At 41.1% G+C, this 15,457-nt stretch overlaps 1 protein-coding gene across 1 annotated transcript; it reads right to left on the reverse strand.

Annotated features, from left to right (window-relative positions):
• Window positions 1-1,488: 1,488 nt before the first annotated feature.
• On the reverse strand, window positions 1,489-14,559 carry LOC139538756 (glycine receptor subunit alpha-2-like). The gene is made up of 9 exons (XM_071341149.1): window positions 13,880-14,559; window positions 13,114-13,241; window positions 10,284-10,351; window positions 9,059-9,282; window positions 7,765-7,847; window positions 7,516-7,659; window positions 7,200-7,414; window positions 5,959-6,108; window positions 1,489-5,162 (listed from the first exon to the last, which is right to left on the reverse strand). The coding sequence occupies exons 1-9, from the start codon at window positions 13,945-13,947 to the stop codon at window positions 4,881-4,883; spliced, it is 1,362 nt and encodes a 453-aa protein (XP_071197250.1). The 5' UTR covers window positions 13,948-14,559; the 3' UTR covers window positions 1,489-4,880.
• Window positions 14,560-15,457: the final 898 nt, after the last annotated feature.

Consider the following 15,457-nt stretch of genomic DNA (forward strand, 5'->3'; position numbering starts at 1 on the left):
GGGGAATCAAAGCCTCTAAAGGTGGGAATTGAATTGACATTAAGTGGTTTTGGTAGTTAGTTTGTATAGACTTGGGGGGGCTGTTTTGCTGTTCCAGACAGAATAATGGGTTAACATTGGTTTGAGTTGGATGACAATGATAATAGCTTTGTTGTGGTCATCTATAAGGCTGGTTTAATCACTGGAATAACATAAAACAGTTTTCATTTGTCAAAATATTCATCTCCCAGCCTTTTAAAGAGGAGAAAGACAAAATATATTCTGTGACAAAATGATCCACCAGTTTTCAAACTCAATCAATCCCCACTTTCCCCACACACTGGCCTTTCCATTTCTGTGCAGTTGCTATGGAAACCCTGTAATTTCTTTTTTTCTCCCTCCCAGACCGTCTAGAAGCCTAATGAACGATTGGAAGTCGTATTTCCTCTCTGAGACAATTAAGATGCTATCTATTTTTACACTTTATTCTGAAAATAATTGTATTTTTTTATAAGCTGTCACTGACTGGCTATTTCAATAAGACTGCATCCTTGCCTTTTAGACCAATAATGAACAGTGACGTAAAGTGTCACCTACAGTAAATGGGAGGTATTATTTGTAGACTATTAACATTATGAATCAGTTTAGAATCCTGATGTGAAACACTCAACCACAGTTGTATGCATTATTTTGCTTGGATAGAGTCAATCATCTCCAATAACACACTTTGTGTTGGATGTGGCTCAACGTTGATCTCTCACATTCATTTCCAGCATGGTAATAAGGTCCAGTGAATTAACTAGTGGGAAAGGTAAGTCCAGTATACAGTAGAGCAATGTTATCTTTTCTGTCTAATTAAGATGATTCACATGGTCATTTGGTGTCAGGGAGCATAACATGATTCTCTCTGGGCAGCAGTGATTTCCATGGTTTTCACATTAAACAACTTCGGAGACAATTGCACTGAGTGGAGACCGTTTAGGAGGTGCTACCACTTAGCCCCAGGTGTATGTCTAATAGAATGTTTTTGCCGTGGCAGTGAAGCCACTCTGGCATTTTCTATTCAGGTGGTGTCCACACGGGTAAACGCTACCTGCTGTGATGTCTCGCCAACACACCGTGAGGTCCATTATCCTACATTAGCGGAAGCCCGCTGTCGCCCCAGGTCTGTGTCACACAGCGCGACCTGGATAGAGAGAGAGCCCAGCCAGGCTTCAGCAGTCACCCTGAGTCATTGGCCAGGTAAGAAGAAAGGACAGTTGTTGTTTTTTCTCCTCTAACTTTGTCCCAAGTCACCATAGAGATGTCTGTGCTGTCTGTTTTACTAGATTTGTCTTGGTTGGTCTCTAATCATTATTTATGGGTAATGATTCCCTGTTGCCATCCCACTAGAAATATTGAACTCTGTAGTCTGCATCATACTTCTTCTAAAATGTGATCAGCTAGTTCCATACGGTACACATCATGTGAAGTTCTGACAGTCTGTTTGAAGATGGGACAACACACTACCATGATGAGGGAGAGGGCAAATGTGGTGCACACTCAACTTTATTGATGTACAGTTTCTTAAACAACCTTTTTCAGAAACAGCATTAGTTTCCCCTAGGACTTCTTTCAGCAGCGGTGGCAGAGTAGGGGGGGGGGGTCTTCCTGCGGTGCGCGGGGATGAGATCTTCTGGGGAATACATCTATACATCTACATTGCGCCGCTGCTAAATGCATATAGGGGAAACACTGAGCATTCAAGAAAATACTTCCCTTGTAGTATGTCAGGAGTGCAAGGACCAATAGCTGCTCGATACCATTGTGTTATGAGGATATCCTTCATAGTGGCAATACTGTATAGTATACAATGTTAACTGTAATACGTACTGCCCAAAGAGGGAATGCATTCAGCAGTCCTCAGAGGAATCTTAAGAAGTAGAATAGAAATCTCAGTATTTAGAAACATATCATCTGCCTTCATTACAATAAACGTTTCATTACAATTAAATCTACAAAACGTACAGCCCAACTCTAAATATTTATCTGTGATACAAACAAACAAATTATTTGGCAAAAAGGGAATATTGAGTAGTGGGATATTGTCTGTGGGTCAGTAGTTTGTCATGTACCCTGTCATGTACCCTGTGTGGCATATTTAAGAATAGAACAAGAAGAAAATGAAATGCAAAAAATGGAGTTTGAAAATAGCGATGATACGTTGAATAATGAATTAGGTTAGATAACATGTATGTAATGATGATGACTTGATATAGAGTTGAAGTCGGAAGTTTACATACGCCTTAACCAAATACATTTAAACTCAGTTTTTCACAATTCCTGACATTTAATCCTAGTAAAAACTCACTGTCTTAGGTCAGTTAGAATCACCACTTTATTTTAAGAATGTGAAATGTCAGAATAGTAGAGAGAATGATTTATTTCAGCTTTTATTTCTTTCATCACATTCCCAGTGGGTCAGAAGTTTACATACACTCAATTAGTATTTGGTAGCATTACCTTTAAATTGTTTAACTTGGGTCAAACGTTTTGGGTAGCCTTCCACAAGCTTCCCACAATAAGTTGGGTGAATTTTGGCCCATTACTCCTGACAGAGCTGGTGTAACTGAGTCAGGTTTGTAGGCCTCCTTGCTCGCACACACTTTTTCAGTTCTGCCCACAAATGTTCTATAGGATGAGGTCAGGGCTTTGTGATGGCCACTCCAATATCTTGACCCTGTTGTCCTTAAGCCATTTTCCACAACTTTGGAAGTATGCTTGGGGTCATTGTCCATTTGGAAGACCTATTTGTGACCAAGCTTTAACTTCCTGACTGATGTCTTGAGATGTTGCTTCAATATATCCACATAATTTTCCTGCCTCATGATGCCATCTATTTTGTGAAGTGCACCAGTCCCTCCTGCAGCAAAGCACCCCCACAGCATGATGCTGCCACCCCCGTGCTTCACGGTTGGGATGGTGTTCTTCGCCTTGCAAGCATCCCCCTTTTTCCTCCTAACAAAATTATGGTTATTATGGCCAAACAATTCCATTTTTGTTTCATCAGACCAGAGGACATTTCTCCAAAAAGTGCGATCTTTGTCCCCATGTGCAGTTGCAAACCGTAGTCTGGCTTTTTTATGGCGGTTTTGGAGCAGTGGCTTCTTCCTTGCTGAGCGACCTTTCAGGTTATGTCGATGTAGGACTCGTTTTACTGTGGATATAGATACTTTTGTACCTGTTTCCTCCAGCATCTTCACAAGGTCCTTTGCTGTTGTTCTGGGATTGATTTGCACTTTTCGCACCAAAGAACGTTCATCTCTAGGAGACAGAGCGCGTCTCCTTCCTGAGCGGTATGACGGCTGTGTGGTCCCATGGTGTTTATACTTGCGTACTATTGTTTGTACAGATGAACGTGGTACCTTCAGGCGTTTGTAAATTGCTCCCAAGGATGAACCAGACTTGTGGAGGTCTACAATGTTTTTTCAGAGGTCTTTACTGATTTCTTTTGATATTTCCAAGATGTCAAGCAAAGTGGCACTGAGTTTGATGGTAGGCCTTGAAATACATCCACAGGTACACCTCAAATTGACTCAGGCTAATTGACATCATTTATCAGAAGCTTCTAAATAATTTTCTGGAATTTTCCAAGCTGTTTAAAGGTACATGTAAACTTCTGACCCACTGGAATTGTGATACAGTGAATTATAAGTGAAATAATCTGTCTGTAAAAAATTTTTGGAAAAATTACTTGTGTCATGCACAAAGTAGATGTCCTACCCGACTTGCAAAAACTATAATTTGTTAACAAAAATTGTGTGGAGTGGTTGAAAAACGAGTTTTAATGACTCTAACCTAAGTTTATGTAAACTTCCGACTTCAACTGTACGTTGAAGGGGAGTGGAAAATACAAACCACCTTTAGGCAAAATTTTACTGAGTTTTAAATAAATAAGTGCATTCACTTCTGACAGACAGCTGAGCGAGAAGAGACGTTGCTTTGTGAAAGATAGGGAAGCCTACCATTTATCTCCAAATCCATGATAAGGCTTTGGGTAGCTTATAAAAATGCAGTATCTAACTGTCAATCTGGATTTAATCTCTTCACACATGTAGGCCTTATAGATGTGTGTGTGTTTGGTTTTACTATCCTTGAGGGGACCAGAACTCCTCACAAGGATAGTAAAACAAGGACAATTCAATCAAGTGGGGACATTTTGTCAGTCCCAACAAGGAAAAAGCCTTTTTTAGTCTTAGACTTGGGGTTAGGGTTAAGGTCAGAGTTAGGTTTAGGGTTAAGGGATAAAGAAAATAGGATTTTGAATGGGAATCAATTGTTTGGTCCCCACAAGGATAGTAAAACGTGTGTGTGTATACATTGTGCTCGTTGCCTAATAAATAGAACTGCTGCTTGTAGAAACAGTGAGGAACTGCAGTATAATTGTATAAAACTGCTCTAAATCAACCTTTATATGAAAACCACACAAAAGTCTAACCCTAAAGCCCAGACTACTCCACATACAAATGCATGGAATGTTGCTCCATTGCAAGGTTGCACAAATGCAAAGGCAGTATTGTCTCATAAAATTTGGTCCACCTTTTTACATCATTGCTCTGTGCCTTGAGTAAAAACCCAGTAGAATCTCCAGGATGCATTAACACATAGGAATATATCTGTGCCTCACCAATTGTTCACTTGTTTATCTAAAACATGTGCATTAGTCTATTCGATTTTGCTTGAACACCTATCAATTATCCCTGAAAGAACACCACCACCCCCAGCTTCACTGTGCCTCTGCTCCATGTACAGTCCCACAACATAAAGTAGTCTCACTGTGCTGTCCAATCATTTCTCATTCAGTAAAATTAGAGTGAGAGAGAGATGAGAGTTCCATAGGTAAATCCTGCCGGGCAGAGTGACTACCCTGACTGCATGCCAATGTCCTCATGCCTGATGACCTTGTATGTTATCCAGTAGAAGATGTTGAAGAGGAGGAAGGCCATAGGGAAGGCTGCTCGGGACACAGTGTCAATCCTCTTGGCCCTGTCCACAAACCTTTTCCTTATCACCTCTTTCTCTTTAGGGGTTGGTGGTGCTGGGCTGGGGTTTGGGACAGCGTTTTTAACAGCCGACCCATCCTTCAGACACTGAGTCATGCCGTAACCAGAGAAATTGAAGCGGCCATCCCTCATGTCATCATCCTGGTGGAACAAACCAAAGGCAGAACCATGGTGAGTATGCTTCTGTTCAATGGAGAGAAAGAGTTTCATACACACTCCCATGTGCACACACACTATGACATTGTGGTGTATGGCCAGTAGCCATGTTCTTGCGTCCTTTTCTTGGCCCGTGACTCAGGTGTTGTACCCTTTACCTGAGGATGCCTCCAAGCGACATCTACAGCTGCTTCATTAACACTGGGGACACAGCTGAATGTCTCCCAGATACACCCTCCCTCCCTCTGCTGCAGCAGCAACAACAACAAGCTAACACACTTAGATAACCTTAGATAACCTGACACACTTCAGTCAACAAGTCTCTGACTGCCCTAAATGTTCATTCAGCCCAGCTTCATCATGTCACACTTCCTTTTGAAAGACACCATTCATATGTTCAGCCATGAGGCCCTGGGATTTGGTGTAGCAGTTACTGGCACCGCCTGCCTTTGGTGCATGTAAGCCTGTGTAAGCGAGGGATTGATCGAATCCTGGTCGCATATTGCATTTTCAACACACATTTTCTCAATCTTTCCTGTCTCTCCCCATCTCTTCAATCGCAATTTAAAAAATACTAGAGTGGAACTCCCACTCTTTAAAAATGGTTAATGAGTCTGGGCTTTGCAGTGACTGTTCTAAAGGCAATCCCACTGGGCACAGACGTCAATTGAATGTCTATTCCACGTTGGTTCAACGTAATTTTCTTTGAAATGGAGTAGAAACAACGTTGATTTAAGCAGTATGTGTCCAGTGGGATGCTCCTCAAGACTAGACTGTTTACCTTGTGAGTCCGCCTCTGTCTTCGCCTCAAGCGAAGTAAATCCTTCTGTTGCCTGGAAACAAAGTTAACCCCAGCATATTCCAGTAGGGCAGCGAATACAAACAGGAGACACACGGCCATCCAGATATCAATGGCCTTCACATAGGACACCTGTGACAAGAAACAAACAAACAATAGTTTACTGGGACTGCATAATCCTTGTATGTCCTGGTGTCATGATGCATCGTTCAATTAACATTTCAATGGGATTATTATCTTCCCTCATTGTGCTTTGTTATGTTAATCAGAGTTGATGTAAATTCTAAATCACCGTAATTAGAGGGGTGGTATTTGCTAACAAGTGCTTTAAACTTTCAACGCTGAAATTGATATGAGTGATTTCAGCGATAGCACTGGAAGGAAATAATTGCTGCTTCAATTACCAAAATAACATAAAGGAAACAGTAGCAGTTAGACTGAAGCCTTCATCTCCCAGCCGGATGTGAGATGGAGGCTAGAATCTGAAGGATGACCTCTTATTCATCCTACAATGACCTCGTCTGTCCCTCAAAATGACAGGTCATTTATGCATGGAGAGAAAACAACTCAATGTTGTTGAGTGCTCTTTAGGCATATTGAGCTTTTGTTGCTCTGAGTTGGGCCTCTCAAAGTTCTCTCTTAATGTTTATCAGCATTTTTTTCATGTGGGCCTCTTTGACGTGGCCGAGCCCTCCGTGGTCATGTGTGGTCCAATGTGTAGGAAAATTATTGATCTTCAAGAGATGACTCACACTGGAGGCCTCTTGCTAGCGTAAGTGTGAATAGCAATTTAGTGTTTGACAGTGTACTGTCGCTGTGTATACACTACTGTTTAATTTAGTAATGTTATATCACCACCTAAATCACTGTTCTAACAAGTTAAATACATTTCTTAAATATATTGTGATAATGTAATGTTTAAAGGTCTCTGTTTTGCAACTTATTGATTTAAAAAATGAAAGACACAAATGCATTGACATTCGCTTGATATAAATCAATTGATTGCTTATCTATTGCCCTAGGCCACTTGAATCAGAACCCAATACTCAAAATTAAGGGAAGCATGGAGACTTCAACCTTAGGCATATTTACATTTCATGAGCAGTATCTGATTATGTACGACTTCAAAAATGAGTAGGAAATGGAAGATTGATTGATCTGAACATGGCCCTCTCTCCTCCATCAGATTGTCCCCTCACCCTGCTTTGGGTTAACAGGATTACCTTGGGAAGGGAGGCTCTGGAGCCGGAGCTCTGGGTTGTCATGGTGAGCACGGTGGTGATGCCCAGCGCTACCCTGGCGGGCGCGGCGTCCATGTTGATCCAGAAGGAGACCCAGGAGAGGATGACAATGAGGAGGCTGGGGATGTACATCTGGATCAGGTAGTAACCCATCTGTCTCTCCAAGTGGAACTTCACCTCAATGCAGGTGAATTTACCTGGAGAACAAAACACACTGACACCTCAGATCAGGGACGGTGTGGTGAGAGGTGTGGTGTGTGTGCGTGAGAATGTCTGTGTGTGTGTGTGGTTCTCTGACCGGTGTTGTAGCTTTTGGTACAGTATCCCAGCTCCTTCTCATCTCTCATGATAAACTGGGGGAGGGTCAGCCCTGCGGCCACCTGCACCGGATTTTTGTCCTTGCTCTCCCACTCAAAGATCAAATCATTCATGGTGTAGCCAACTGAGGAATGAATGAATACAGCAAAGATGTTTGAGATGTTATTGCATTTTTACAAAACATATTGCATGTGCTTTGCCATGTGGGATGTAAGGAGCAGACACTTACAGCTCTCCAGTTGCATGGTACAGATCTGCATGTCCATGGGAAAGTTCTTCAGATCCATTGGACAAGATAGAATGAGAGTCAACCTTTGAAGAAGAGACATGTAAAGGTAAGGAGTCAACTGTGCAGGCATTCTTTGTGAATGTACAAACAAATGATATAAATTATGTAGATACTGGCTTATTACATTATCGTGTTCTATACCTCACTCAATAGATGCATGTAATGTAAAAGTAAAAATCTTATATGGAACCTAATTTTTACTGTTTCAAGATTTAAATACAAGCTCCCTACAATGTATGCCTACTGTGTACAGTATGTGATAAACATATGCTCCTCTCCTGCAGTCAATGCTCTTTCTCCTTCCCCTCTGAGAGCCTCCTCCTCCCACACAGCATGTGGGATTCCCTTCAGCAGGTTCTTATCACACTTTCATTACTGGACAGTTATTGCGTCTGAGATGTATTGTCGTCTGCAGTCTGCTCTCTCTCTCATCTCTTCTCTCATGAATGGAGCGAGCGGCTAACCACCTTTCATCTGTTCTCTCAGAACCCCTGCCTCCCTCCACACCTGGGCTCCCCCATCTGAATCAGCTCTCCAAATGGACAAAATTGAGCTGCATTATTTCGCTGCCTTGAGGTTTAAATCTGAGGCGGAGTTGTGTGACTGAAGTGATATTGAAATTAAATGAAATTTAATGTAATGTTAGTGTAGTAGTGATTTTTGTAGGAGGAGGCTATTGTATGAAGGTTACCCATGTCTCATCTACTACGAGTGGGCTGCATCTACTGCGAAGTGATTCCATCTTACTGATCCCATGCAATGCTAGGGAATGAAGCAAATGCCCAGTGGAAATTAATAGCCTACATGAGCGGCTTTTTTTCCCATACTCCGTCCCTGAACGTATTCTAAACATCTTTGGAGAAAGATTCCCTGTAGCCTTTGGCTACTCTAGTAGTTTGTGTTTCTATGGAGACTCTTAGTGGAGACCATATTGCAGCCAATTCCTCCAGGTAAAGGAATGCTTTATTGAGATGAATCCCATGAAACCAGAGAGGTAGTCTTTGATGTTTCTTACAAAAGTAATTACATGTGCGTTAAGGGCTTGGAAGTAGACTAACGTTAAAGGGAATCTCTGTATGCTGAAATCTCACTGGATTTTAATATTTTCTTTGTTTGGATGTTTCCAACAGGAAATGTTCTGCGTGATCTTGTTCTACATCTCTCCAGCCTATTTCACTTATTTCCCTAATCAATAGAGTTGAGTCCACCATTCAATGCATGCCCCACATCTGACCTGATACTGTACAGGACGGTACCATCTTTGAAGACCCTCAGGAGCTTGTTGTCTGTGGTGACATCATGGAAGTTGGCGCCTTTCTCATTGGCGAAGAACAGGTCAGGTTTCCAGATAGAATCCAACATGGACGGATCCAGGTCCAGAGAGGAGTCTGGGTATTTGCTGTACGCCAGCCGAGGGTCTCTCCACTTCTGTCGCAGGAAGATGTTCACTCTGTAATCCTTGAGGAAATAGTGAAATCTGCTTTAGAACTGCTTTATTTTGACATATAAACTACTTTTGTCTATCTCCATTAAATATACAGTACTCTACTTTTGATGACTAGAATATGTTGTGTCATAGTCAGTGAATACAATGACTGGTCACTTACTCATGAAAACATTTTTTTGCTGTGGACTTTTACATATTTAGAATGATAGCGCTACTAATACAAAACAACATTATCCTCTTAATATGTAGGCCAAATGCCTGCCTCAGGTTTTTGGTTCCATCGTAGTGACATGCAGTGTTACATTTGGCACTAAGGCACTAATATTGCACCAATGATACCAATATTAATATTAATATCAATGCTAATAGAATAGTGACACTGTGGGACTACCACAACCTTAACTAGAGAAATTGCTCAATATTTTTTTTTTACATAGAATTGTAATATGATAAATGATAGCATGAATGAATGGATGCAATACATGGATTTCAATGCATATTTGTATGTTTGTAAATCAGCTGGCAAAGTACTGTCATTGCGATATAACTATTGAATGGGATCTCAATGCCTATTCCAGGTTTGCTATTGTTTACCCCTTGGGCAGTTGGAAGTCTTCAGATATTACACCTGATCAATCTGCTTAAATCTCACACCTACAGCTATTGGCTGCAATTAAAGTGAATTATGTGCTTGCATTCACTGTGTAAATTATTAAAACAGAACTAATTTAACACATGCACAAGGGAGTGTCATGGGAATAGCAATCCAATATTGCCTTGAGTATAGTGTGCTATACTTGCCCCCTGGAGCTGCCAATAGACTAAGGGGATGGGACAAAGTGAATCATCGCACATGAAGAAGCAAACGTTGAAAACATCCATAAACTAATAGGAAAATTAGCTCATGAACAGTAAAGAAACTATTTGGATTGGATGATTTAAATCTTAAACTCCAGAGGAGAAAAATAGCCAGGCTGTAGACAACATGACCAAGCACAACACTCCAACTCACCATTGTAGTTTCTGCTATAGAACCAAAGCTGTTGATAAATATGTTGCAGGTAACATTAACTGGGGGACCTGCAGGTTGGAGGACAGATAGCACATTGACATGTTTGACAGGGAAGAGGTAAAGCAAGAAGACGTTCGGGACACTTACCATGCTGGCCTCTGTGACCGAGCCCAAAGCTGTTGATAAAAATATTGCATGTAACGTTTACAGGGGGACCTGTGAAATGGAGTGAGAATGAGGTGACAAGAAAAGGTTAATACGTTTTGTAGCCCTTAATTATCATGTGCCATCTGCACGGGGTGCTTTAGCAAATAGAGGTGAGAGAGGTTGAAGAAGATAGTGGTGCAATATCTGTTGGACGTAACTTGAGTGTAATAAATGTATCTATCACCAAAATATGGGCTGTATGTATTTCTGTCAACATAAGAAAGGCATGTTGTTCTCCTAAGCACGCCATGCAAGTCATAAAGCCACAGATAGTCGTTGACTAATCTCATCACCAAGTGTTTGTCTTCAAAAGCAGGCCTGGTACAGTAATAAGACCAGGTTAAAAATGGTGGGATCATTATTCAACAAACAGTGGTATCATTCAGAAATACTGACTTACTTCAAAAGTATGGTCCCTGGTAAGTGGGGCTAGTCATTGACTAAATCAATAAGGATGACAAGGAATGTTTTACTGGATGGGGTTAAAGGACAGACAAAAACACATGCTGAAAGACAAACCGAGAGACACGTTGACACACACATACACACACACACTGGCATTAAACAGTGGCACATGCAAACAGAACAGTTAATTTAGTGTCAGACGCGTTACGCTAATATCTTTGAGGACTGGTGGCAGAATGACTGGTAAATACATTAACAGTGGGAAAAAAATTGTAGGAAATAGTAAACCCTATGTCATCTCAACGCCCTTCACTGACATGAGTTCTCCAAGCAGCCTTCACTGACATGAGTTCTCCAAGCAGCCTTCACTGACATGAGTTCTCCAAGCAGCCTTCACTGACATGAGTTCTCCAAGCAGCCTCAGACAGCAATGACCCTTTAAAGCAGCGCCAAATCTTGGTCTCTGTGTTAAGATGTGAGCACAGTGCCCTTCCCCTGTGTATTCATCAATATTCAATGTGACGTGGTGGTATTAATATTTGCCTCTGTTTGTAGTCGGGCAACTACATTTAACGTCAGTAACAGAAACATTTTACGGAATAACTCTGCACAACAACCTCGGCAAGGAAATGTAGGTCAGGCTCCAGCAGCACTGTGGGGAATAGTTGTGACACAGTATGGTTTGTAAGTGATAAACTAGCATCATCTATGTATATCCCTGTATACTGTACATGGATGTGCAAATGTACTGTAAGTGTGTGTGCGTGCGCATGTGTTGGTGTGGTATTACACCTCATTAGACTGGAATTCTCTATCTGCCAGAGACTCTGTCCTTCATCATTTTACCAGACAAGGTAAGATCATGTTTTTCACTCCAGACTTTTTTTCACCTCTACTCCAGCATTCTCCCATATCCATAAACTGATTAAAATTGTTTCTGCTTTTCAGAACAGACAAGTCTTCCCCTGATCTTAAGTCAATTTCTGAGGTCTTGTCTACACTTGTTTTCCATTCTCCCAGACGGAGTGGATAGATCTGGGCCAATGTTTCTGGGTTGAGGCTGAGTCTTGCTGACCAATCTCAGACTGGGTTTCCTGTGCTACTCTCCTCACAGTGGCCTTCTCTTCAGCATTGTTCCACCACTAGTCTCCCAGCCCTCCTGACCCAGCCTGCCTGCCTCCCTGTCTGGGGTGTGCCCCTGTCTGCCGTTGACGTTTATTGTCATGAATCTTGCACTGGAGGAAGAACTGAGCAATTTCCACTATATGAGCCAGCTGCAAAGTCAAAATTGGCTATATTGTAAAAATAATGAAAACAAAAATGTAAGGTTAGGCATTAGGCTTAGCAGTGTGGTTAAGGTTAGGTATAAATGAATTGTATGACTTTGTGGCTGTGCTAGCTAGTGACCACTCTGCAAAGCTGCCTCCAGGGCAAGATTCATGACAATAAATGCCAACCTGCTCCCTGAGCCCCACCAATGAGTTCCCTTCCCTCTCCTTACTCAGCTCCATCACAGTGACAGATGCTGTGTCTCTCCCCCTCACCACAACACAACAATAGAGGAACTCAACAGCCCACAGTCTAGCTAGAGGGAACCAATCCCTCATCTGTGGCTGTCACTGTGGCACCACCGTTGGTTTGGGGCCCACATCTATAACTTTAAGCTCATTATTGTTTTTCTAGTGTTGAATACTGATGGTAAATATAGCTGTTGCACACTGTAAATGACAATTGAGGAAATAGCTATAGTTATTGGGTGTTGTGGTGGTGGGCTGAGATACAAAACTATATCTAGCCTACTGCTTGGTTCTGGTGTGAGCCCTTCATGTTCGATAGCTCAATCCCATAAATCCTACAGGGATGAGGATGTCACTGTCTACAGGTGTGATTGATAGCCATTCTTCTTTAAATATTTAAGGAGTGGGTTCCATCAATAGACAAGTACATAATTAATGTTCATAATGGGCCTTATTATTGACTATTGAGGGGTTTTTAAGTTGAGAATGTATTCATTGTTCAAAATATGCCCTACTGACTGTTGAGGGTGTGTTCAGTTGAGAATGTATACACCTACATCATAATATGTAAGGGATGTCAATACTTTAGAAAATTAAATATAGCCATATAGGTGGATACAATGATAATCCCAGATGCATTTTATGCAAAGGTTTTGTAATCCACACTAAACAAGTCATAAGAAAGTCAAATAAAAACCAACCTTTGAAGTTCGGTCTTATTCGTGCATCATAACCCGATGTTCTACCCATCAATGAGTCCAGAAAGTCTGAGGGAGACAAGTTAGTAGTAGATCCTGATCTGGACTCATGCTCCTTGGCATCCACCACCCTGTGAGAAACAAATGGAAAACACCTACTTAGTCCAAAGTGTGGGGAAAACATTTCTATTTAAACACAACCAAATATGATCCTGGCCTGAATAGGTATGGAGAGAAACACAAATGGGATTCAAATTCTATGATTATGAAGAATTATAATAGTGTGGAACACCTTGGCAGACAAGGTGTGCAATAAGTCTCTTGTCACTGTAATGGAGAATTGGCATCGTGACTCTCCTCATTGTATACATATAGGCTATGCACATTTTGAAATAAATCACTCCGGCATAGGCTACTATAATTTCAAAACGTTTTGACAACGCCCACAGAGTTAGAGGCAGTGATTAGCTTGGCTACACATCCTAAGCTATATTTTCAGTCCAAAGACTGAACATTAAAGCTGTATGATTTCTACCTTCCATTAGTATTATTGTAACTTTGAGGTCCATGGGGAAATAACGTGTTCATTTTAGGTAGGTTCATATTAAATTTCCTAAACTTTGTTTTAATGGCAACGCACACCTTTTCAAACAATGAACATTACAGTTGAATAGACTACATATACATACATCCAAGAAAGTATCTAATTCGATTTGGAATAGTTTTATTTGTTTATGTTAAATGGCCAATAACGTAGCCATTCACCTACCTGCTGTTGTTGGTCCCCATTAAACATGCAAATAAAGCAGTCAAGACTTTGATAAAGGGGCGATTCATTCCTCTTGATTTTTTATTTCTTCACTTCTTTATTTCTTCCATATGTGAATGCTGGTCAAACACAATCCAAGCAGCAGTATCGCTTTATTTCTGACCAAAGCGCAGTTGGGTGTTCTCGTGGCACACAGAGAATACGCAGGTGGCATTCCAGTCCGTAGGATCATAGTTTAGTTTGATGAAACACTGGTTCCCAGAATCATAAATTCTGAGTCATTGCCACCAAAAAAATAACCTGTAAAAAAAACGTCGTGAGGTGACACAATTCACCGAGTCGTCAATGAGGCGTTCTCACTTTCATTCAAAAACTCACTGAAAACAGATGTATGTTCTCAAAAACATATAGCGGTGTTGAAGCATAATCTTTCCTTGCGTTGAAGACTGTCCACTGCTGGAATGGAGACAAGTGGACGCCTCTTCCGATTCAGCACTTGGATAGCTCCCGTTACCTTTGCGCGCAAGCGCACCATTTAAGAACTGGAGGACGCGAGTTGATTTTCAATATGTCATATAAATGAGGAATACAACATTTTAAAAATAAATTCAAAGTAGCGTTGTTAATTATCCAAATTCCTGTGTTTCGAGTAAAATCCCCCTGAGAGCTGTCCATAAAAAGGTATGGATATGGAAGTGCTCAGGTCAGGAGGGACTGCACACAGATGTTGTGTGCCAGAACATCTTGTTGTCAGACAATAGTTTTCTAGAATGTTTCATCACCTGACACTGGCTGGCTGGCTGCAACCTGGTCTCAGAGCACTTCATATTATTCTGTAAGTAAATGTAAGAAACTCCATTTAGTTTGATATATTACGTTTCATGTGGTATGTATTAATATGTGGATGTCCATCACCCATTTTGTATGATATTATATGAATTACAATTCGTATTATAAGGTAAGAATTTGCAAAAAGTACTATATGTTACGAATTGTAGCTAGCTGTCAAACGTAGGTAAGCAGTTGCTTATCTACAGATAGTTTGTTGATAGTATAACCATCTGTAGATCACCTATGTGGGACTATCTGAATAAAGTGTGACCCAAATGACTAATGTTTTCCAATGGAGACACACATAAGGCAATTAACCACCCAGAAAAGAGAGAAATACAGCATCCTCTGTGAGCAGTAACAGGTACACTAACAACGTTTAGGTTGGTGCTGCAAAACCAGCATCAACCAGAGTCTAAATGGATTGCACTATAAACCAGGCAATGTAAAATCCTCAATTCCACATAGAGCAGCAAGCAACAGCAGCCAATCTCACTTGTATCTGGGCAGTTTTATGAAAGAGAGGCTTGTCCTGCATTGTGCCTTATTTTAATGGGCATAGGAAGTCCTGGGTGAGGGAAAGAGACAGCTCTAGTCGGGGGATTAGGGTGTTTTATTATTGTTAAACCCACAGATGGATACATCTCTCTTTCCTTTTGGCGACGTGCAGAATGGGATTTAAATTCCTTAATTATCTGACGGTTATCTGATCCACCTGCCCAAAGGTCCTTACTGATGGGATCTAAT

This window comes from Salvelinus alpinus, chromosome 14, assembly GCF_045679555.1.
Source record: "Salvelinus alpinus chromosome 14, SLU_Salpinus.1, whole genome shotgun sequence".
NCBI classification, from domain to species: Eukaryota; Metazoa; Chordata; class Actinopteri; order Salmoniformes; family Salmonidae; genus Salvelinus; species Salvelinus alpinus.

Coding starts and splice junctions, on each gene's coding strand:
- LOC139538756 (XM_071341149.1), bottom strand. CDS start 13,947: ATGAATCGCCCCTTTATCAAAGTCTTGACTGCTTTATTTGCATGTTTA. Junction 13,242..13,879: donor ATGGGGACCAACAACAGCAG/GTAGGTGAATGG, acceptor TGTTTCTCACAG/GGTGGTGGATGCCAAGGAGC. Junction 10,352..13,113: donor AATAAGACCGAACTTCAAAG/GTTGGTTTTTAT, acceptor TCCAACCTGCAG/GTCCCCCAGTTAATGTTACC.